The sequence below is a fragment of the Aphidius gifuensis genome, linkage group LG5 (assembly GCF_014905175.1).
Source record: "Aphidius gifuensis isolate YNYX2018 linkage group LG5, ASM1490517v1, whole genome shotgun sequence".
Classification (NCBI taxonomy): domain Eukaryota; kingdom Metazoa; phylum Arthropoda; class Insecta; order Hymenoptera; family Braconidae; genus Aphidius; species Aphidius gifuensis.
Window position 1 is genome coordinate 9,894,377 of NC_057792.1, and position 8,322 is coordinate 9,902,698.

General features: G+C 30.2%; 2 protein-coding genes across 2 annotated transcripts; one reads left to right on the forward strand and one right to left on the reverse strand.

The window, feature by feature from the left end:
- The first annotated feature begins 809 nt into the window (after positions 1-809).
- LOC122857554 (THO complex subunit 4) lies at positions 810-2,655 on the forward strand. Its single transcript, XM_044159804.1, has 5 exons — positions 810-1,252; positions 1,457-1,594; positions 1,671-1,818; positions 1,926-2,072; positions 2,135-2,655. The coding sequence occupies exons 1-5, from the start codon at positions 1,040-1,042 to the stop codon at positions 2,248-2,250; spliced, it is 762 nt and encodes a 253-aa protein (XP_044015739.1). The 5' UTR covers positions 810-1,039; the 3' UTR covers positions 2,251-2,655.
- On the reverse strand, positions 2,493-4,671 carry LOC122857555 (ubiquitin-conjugating enzyme E2 S). Its single transcript, XM_044159806.1, has 4 exons — positions 4,336-4,671; positions 4,011-4,158; positions 3,601-3,920; positions 2,493-3,531 (listed from the first exon to the last, which is right to left on the reverse strand). Exons 1-4 carry the CDS (start codon positions 4,342-4,344, stop codon positions 3,379-3,381), a joined length of 630 nt encoding a protein of 209 aa, XP_044015741.1. The 5' UTR covers positions 4,345-4,671; the 3' UTR covers positions 2,493-3,378.
- Between the last annotated feature and the right edge of the window lie 3,651 nt (positions 4,672-8,322).

Below are 8,322 nucleotides of genomic sequence, written 5' to 3' on the forward strand. Positions count from 1 at the left end.
GCAGTACTGGCACATGACATTATTTTTTTTGGCTTCCAATTATTAGATGGATAACTCAATGTTTATATCAAACTGAAATAGATAGGAAATTGACTTGTTGTTTGTTATTGTCACATAGGTCGTACCACACATTATCGTAAACTGAAAAGCCTGGAATATTGCATAGAGATATTTATCACTTTTGTCGTTGTTTCTGTTTCTAGTTTTTAGTCGGTATTACAGGGCAAAATTGCAAAACGAAAGAAAATTTTTTATTAAAGGGGGACGTTCCAAAAAGCATTCGGAAATCCGGAAGTTCAAGATTCTGATCATAGAAAATTTTTGATACTTTGTTGTGGTAGACATGATTGTTTGTTCATGTATTTTTATAGGCACAAAACAATAAATCATTATTGTTTAATTATTAATAATAATTATAAAAATACTTTTCACAACTGTAATAAGTAACAAAAGTAAATGGCATATGCAATATGGCTGTTTTTGTTGCTTACAATATCTACATAGTAACCTCTAGTTACTTTTAAGTTTATTTTATCACTATATTTTTTCATCTACTGCGCCGGTCCGGGTTTCCGAGTGATTTTTGGAACGTCCCCAAGGAATGCACCCCATTACATGTATTTATCGAATAAAAAAAAATTGTAGCACGAAGGTTCCACTTTTATTCGTAAGAGGCGCTGGGAACGCAATGTAAGATACCTCGATGTATGAAACCGATGATGTAAGATACAATATCTTACATGGTATTTTACACATGTAAGATACCAAGGTATCTTACCTACCCAACACTGGTTCCAACCTCGTTACCTCGTTGCACTTGAACAGTTGTAAAATCCCTTTAGACTTCAGTACCGAATATAGTTTTGGCTGGTTTTGGCCGCCATTAATTGCTTTTTATCTTTTTGGCCGCTGAACAGTTGCTGGGGTTGTATCAATCAAGTTTAGTCTTTATAGCCAAAGTAAAGTGTGTACTTCTTCATCGACTTAATAAACGAATGTTAGTGTTTTCTTGGTTTCGAAAATCTTTTGAATAATTCAAATGAAGATGGTGGACAAGATTGAAATGAGCTTGGACGACATAATAAAGCACAATAAAGGAGGGAAAACTCGAGGTGCTAGTGCAAGAAGAGGACGAGGTGCAGCCGGCACATCGCCCAGACGAGGTGCTCGTGGGGCCCAAAGAACTGGAGGTAGCGTGATGCGAGGCCGTAATCGTGGTGGCATAACGAGATCATCTGCAGGTTATATCCGGGTAAATTTTCTTTAGACGTTGTCTTTCATTATCCCCTCTTTTTTGTTTTAGACCTTCTAGTCTTGTTTCATTTTTAAAACGTATATTCTGTGCTTCAATTGAATATGAATTTTCGTGGAATATTTATGATTGTCAGTATTTGTTCAAATAAATAAATTGATAGTTTACCAATTGACAGTATTTAATGATTGACTTATTACACAGGGTGATGTAAACAGTGCATGGAAACATGACATGTTTGATGGCGTTAAAAAAGTCAGTAGAGGAGCCATCGGAAGCACAAGCATTACTAAACTTCTCGTTTCAAACCTCGATTTTGGTGTATCAGATTCTGATATTCAGGTAACATTATAATCCTATCATATGATTCTAATTACATTAAAGCTTATTTAAATATATCTTTTTTATTAATTAATAGGAATTGTTCAGTGAATTTGGACCATTGAAATCTGCAGCAGTACATTATGATAGATCAGGAAGATCTCTTGGATCAGCAGATGTCATTTTTGAGCGCCGTCCTGACGCAATTAAAGCGATGAAGCAATACAATGGAGTACCACTTGATGGTAAAAAATTCTATTACAGATATACATATTTGTAATCATTTAAATTTATTTCTTCTATTCAATATGTAGCAATAATTCGAATTGTCTTTTTTTCTTTTTTTTTTTAGGTCGTGAAATGAATATCCAGGTAGCAACTTCAGAAATTCCAGTCAGCACAGCTATAAGAACGACATCAAGGCCTATTGCTGGTAATTTTGCACAACGATCAGCCCCAGTGAAATTCCGAGGCACAAGAGGAGGAGCAAGCTCTCGTGGTAATGAACTATTATTTTGATATGTAAGGCATTAGTTTTCTAAACTTATTAATTTTTTACAGGCCGTAGTGGTGTTCGACGAGGTGGACGCGGGGGCGGAGTTAAAACACAAACAAAAACTCCGACTGCTGAAGAGTTGGATGCCGAGCTTGAGGCTTATGTTAAAGAGGTTAAGTAACATAATGGAGTACTACGCGAATGAAGTAAAGAAAATCTCAATATTTGTTATTTGAGATTTTTCGATTATGTCTTAATTTCGATTAAAAAGCTATATAAATTTTGACAAAATACTGATTAGTTGAAAAATATTATACGATATATATTTTTCTTCTTTTTTTTTCTAAAAAAAAATCACATTTTTCAGAAGCAAGAGAAATTATTGTCAACTAGTTTAAGATTTCATCTGAATACTTTTTTTTGTTAGTATCCTCCGTTGTTTCAAATTATTAGAAAACGTAAAAACTCGGAAAAAAAATAAGAATTATTGTAATGTATGATTTCTGTATGCTCCCATGTGTGTGTAAAAAGTATCTGTGCAACAAGAAAAACTAAGAAAAAATACAAGATCTTTCTCAATCATGAACGCTTCTTATTTATTAATTTTCAATCATTATTTTAGTATGTAATGCTGCTGTTTGTTCTTTGTATTCTAGAGTAGCTATTTTTTTCTCTGTTTAATAGTTTATAATCGCAAACATTTGTAGCGTTCATAGCTAGACAAGGCTGTGATTTTGCATTTTAATGAGAATAACTATGATATTTAAAAAAAAAAAAAAAAAAGTAAAAATCATTAAGGTTGTCAATAAAAAATGAAATAGTAATTTTAAAGTATTTAGTACTTATTCCTTCTTATATAAAATCCGATAAAAATGATTCATTACTATGTATATTTTTTTTTCAAAGCATTTATTTCAAAGCCACTATTTAGTATTATTTTATCTGTACATTTATTTGTAAAAATATTCAAAGTTTTCAGAAAAAAAAAATACAATTGCAAAACAATACGGTCTTTTAAATATATAAACTATCGAAGACAGACCTTAAAAACCTAATTGGAAAATTTACACTCTTATTGATGATTAATCAGCTCCATAACTTAACAATACAATCAGTCAACATTAAATAATACATTTCTCTTCATTTATATTGTGTTTTTTTTTTTTCACATTCTAAAAATGAACAGATACATTCAACTAATGTCGACCACATCGCATACAACTTCATGAATTACGTTGAATATCAAGTTCAGTATAAAAAAAAAATAAAAATACATATTAACTTTTTTCACAATCATATTAACAGGTCTTCACAATCGTTTAAGCGTTCTTTTTTTATCTTTTAGCATCTTCTTTTTTTCTGCTGTTAGCTTTTTATCACCAGCATGTTTTTTGGGAAGAGGGCCGCCAAGATCTGAAGATGTACAGCTTTCAAGCGAAAATTTACTGCCTTTATCATTAGCCTAAAAAATATTCAATAGTGATACGTCGGAAAAGCAAAAATCAGGACGAAGAAAAATTTTATAACTTACTTGGGCATGGATCTCTGTCATCATTTTAGCACGTTCTGAATAATCGTCATATTTTTCAAGGAGCATTTTTCCGGCCTCTTCATTCAAGGCAGACTCGGCATTAGGTACAATAAGTAGGCACTTGACGGTTAATAGTATGTGTTTAATTCCAAGATCTGATTTCCAGTCTTTCTTCAGTGTGTTGACACATATTTCACCGTTTTTTGCAACATTTGGATGAAAAATTTTTGTGAGGAAAAACGCTTTGGGAGGACATTGCGGAAAATCTTTGCCAAGTGCAACTTTAACCTTAAAATGACCATCAGTGTATGGAGTTCCAGCTGTTTAATGAACAACAGATTGATTAAATTGTGCAAATATATTGATTATCAAGATACTATAAACTAAAATTAAGAAACAAATTATCAAACCAGGTCCCTCTATGACAGCTTGAATGTCAGTAAGATCGTCATCGTTGATGATAACTCTGATGCCTTCAGGGGGTTGAGCAACAAGCTCAGTCATTTCCTTGGCTACTCTGCGGATTATTTGGGGAGAAAGATTCTCAACATTAGATATCTAAAAAAAAAAAATGAGATCAAATTATATATTATATAAGTACAGCTTAAACTAAAATGTAATAATAGTTAGTAAGCCGATTCATTTTGTCGTTCGTGCTTTTGAAAAGTAAACAACTTCGGATTTTTTTTTTTAATGCCATGTTTATGTTCGATATTTGTTAATAAATTTTCTCACCGAACTCATAGTAGCTACTTTTGAGTTGAGTTCGAAGACTCTCTGTGATGATCTTATCAGAATGAAGATTCACAACAAAGCACAGTAAATTAATGTCTTGAAAGTCACAACATCGGCTCGGCATCGCCCACAATAACCAACAATTCTGAATCAGGGACCTCCACTGAAATCAAGAGGACTGAAGACCATGAAGAATAGAAATATGTACTATAGGACGACTGGCAACGACTGGCAAGAGTTTATAATAGAGAAGCATAGCTCTCACTCACTCGCTCTGGGGTGCTATTCTTGGTCCCGTATTGCGGGAGTTAAGCGGTGTCTCCACGCTATAGAAATCTCCTGCAAGATCTTGCACGAAAAAATGGAACATGTCCAGGGATGGGCATGTATAAAACATAATGTTTTAAACCGTGTTTAAAACTATGTTTAAAACATCCTTATTTTTTTCATTTGTATAAAACATCTCTCTCTAGCGGTGAAACTTGGAACTACCATCAAAAGGAACCAAAATGAATCAATTACTGCAATCCCGAAAAAGATCTCAGGAATTGATGTGACATATTTAGCACAAGCAGTAGCTAAGAAAAGGATGTAGCTAAGGAATTGATGTTGCTTAAAACATAATTTTTCTGGCCACATTAATTCCTTAGCCACATCCTTGCTTTAGCTACTGCTTTTCCTTGGACATTTTTATTTTTTAAAAATGAAATAACATGTATTTTATTTATTAAATAAATAAAAATGTCCAAGGAAAAGCAGTAGCTAAAGCAAGGATGTGGCTAAGGAATTAATGTTGCTTGAAACATAATTTTTTCGGCAACCGTAATTCCTTAGCTACATCTTTTCCTTAGCCACTGCTTGTCTTTGGGAATTCTATTGATTTAATAAATAAAATACATGTTATTTTATTTTCAAAAAATAAAAATGTCCAAGGAAAAGCAGTAGCTAAGGAAAGGATGTGGCTAAGGAATTAATGTTGCTCAAAACATAATTTTTCTGGCCACATTAATTCCTTAGCTACTGCTTTTCCTTGGACATTTTTATTTTTAGGGAATTTTAATTTCCTATTGTTTTCGCTTTTCTTCTGGACCCCCCCCCCCCCAACCATGGTAGACACCTCCCCAAAAAATTTTCTAAGTCCCTTAATCATAACCAATACGATATATATGGAAAATATAAAGAAAAATATAGAAAAGTCACTGAATATAAAGAAAAAAAATGATCATACAGTTGCTGAAGCAACTGTGCCTTCCCTGCGGGGGGAATTTTAATTTCTTCTTTAATATATATCGAAATTCGTGACTGCAAATTTATTTCATTCTCTTTCGTTACAATGATTATTGTTACAACTAAAATTTATTTAATTTTCATTCATTTTGCTTGTTCCTTCTAATGGGTCATCTCCATGTCCAGAATCGCTTTCTTCTAACCTTTTAAACTCTCCGTTTTTATTCATTTTGTTGTACTATGATTTTAGCCTGTCAATGTTAAATATTTATTACGAAATTGTCGAGTTCGATTGTATTTATTTTATTTACTTTTTTCTCTCGGTTGAATAAGGATTTAACGTTTTAGTTGTTGCTGAAGTCGTCGTTATATTTTTAATTTTTTTATATTCATTTATTTTCAATTCCTTTAATGCTATCACATCACCCTTTTTTCGCTAGAAATTTTCTGCCTCTTCATTCCATAAAGTTAGTCCAATCTAAAATATATTTCCTTTGGTAAAATTATTATCTTTGTTTAGTTTAATCAAACTTTTTTTCATTTAAATTTTATTTTACTTCATAATCACTGTCGTCTTCTAATGTTATTGTTCTTTATTTTAATAACCGTACTGACATTGCATATATAAATTCTACTTTATTTATTGCTATTATGATTGCGATGATATCTAAATAATGTCATTATTATTATTGAATAGTTCTCTTTTTTTTTTTTTTTTTTTCGCTAAAATTATTTTGCCTGCAAATGATTTAATTGGTAGATGTACAATTTCTTGTATTTTTTTAATCTCGAAATTAATTTTTGGTATATTTTCATTTTCCTCATCGTCATCGAATTTTATATTAGCTTCTACTGGTATCATTATTTCTTTATTATTTATTGATGGGTATTGTTCATTAATTTTTCTCACTAATCCTCCAATGATCGTATATATTTTGTTTAACTTGAATATTTAATAATTTATCATGTTAATAATTTTTTTTTAAATCTTTTTGTTGAAAAATCTTGTTGTTAAATATGATTTTTCCATGATATTCTGCTATACTTTTCTTTTTGTTTACTCATATTTTCCTAATATTTTCCTATAATTATCGTATTTTTCTTTATATTCAGTGTTTTTTCTATATTTTCATTTATTCGTTTATATATTCTTTATTTTTCTATATTTTTCTTCATTTTCCATATTCATCTTGTTTAGATTAATTAAGGGACTTAGAAAATGTTCGGGGAGGGGGGGGGGGCATAATTGATATGTTCCCTTATTTATCGTTTTTTTTTTTATATTCAGTCACTTTTCTATATTTTCGTTTATATTTACCGATTTTTCTTTGATATTTTCCTATATTCTCCTTTATATTTACTGATATTTTCCCATATTTATCGTTTTTTTCTTTATATTCAGTCACTTTCCTATATTCTCTTTTATATTTACTGATATTTTTCCATATTTATCGTTTTTTCTTTATATTCAGTCACTTTTCTATATTTTCGTTTATATTTACCGATTTTTCTTTGATATTTTCCTATATTCTCCTTTATATTTACTGATATTTTCCCATATTTATCGTTTTTTTCTTTATATTCAGTCACTTTTCTATATTTTCGTTTATATTTACCGATTTTTCTTTGATATTTTCCTATATTCTCCTTTATATTTACTGATATTTTCCCATATTTATCGTTTTTTTCTTTATATTCAGTCACTTTTCTATATTTTCGTTTATATTTACCGATTTTTCTTTGATATTTTCCTATATTCTTCTTTATATTTACTGATATTTTCCCATATTTATCGTTTTTTTCTTTATATTCAGTCACTTTCCTATATCCTCCTTTATATTTACTGATATTTTCCCATATTTATCGTTTTATTCTTTATATTCAGTCACTTTTCTTTATTTTTCTTTATATTTACTGATATTTTCCCATATTTATCGTTTTTTTCTTCATATTCAGTCACTTTTCTATATTTTCCTTTATATTTACCGATTTTTCTTTGATATTTTCCCATATTTATCTTTTTTTTCTTTATATTCAGTGAGTTTTCTATATTTTTCTTTATATTTTCCATATATATCGTATTGGTTAAGATTAAGGGACTTAGAAAATTTTTTGGGGGGTGTCTACCATGGTTGAGATTAAAGGACTTAGAAAATTTTTTAGGGGGGGTGTCTACCATGGTTGGGGGGGGTCCAGAAGAAAAGCGAAAACAATAGGAAATTAAAATTCCCTAAAAAGATAAATATGGGAAAATATCAGTAAATATAAAGAAAAATATAGAAAAGTGACTGAATATAAAGAAAAAAACGATAAATATGGGAAAATATCAGTAAATATAAAGAAAAATATAGAAAAGTGACTGAATATAAAAAAAAAACGATAAATATGGGAAAATATCAGTAAATATAAAGGAGAATGTATAGGAAAATATCAAAAAAAAATCGGTAAATATAAAGGAAAATATAGAAAAGTGACTGAATATAAAGGAAAAAACAATAAATAAGGGAACATATCAATGATGCCCCCCCGAAAATGTTCTAAGTCTCTTAATTAATCTAAACACGATGAATATGGAAAATGAAGAAAAATTTAGAAAAATAAATAATATATTGTTACGAATATGAAGTTAATCGCTCCCTCCTCCCTTATGATAGACAGAGACAGACAATATAGAATTAGTTAAGAACAAATGACGACCTTAGTAACGGGAAAGAGATGAGAGAAAGAGTTAAGCTGCAGTTGTAATAGAATAGCAAATGA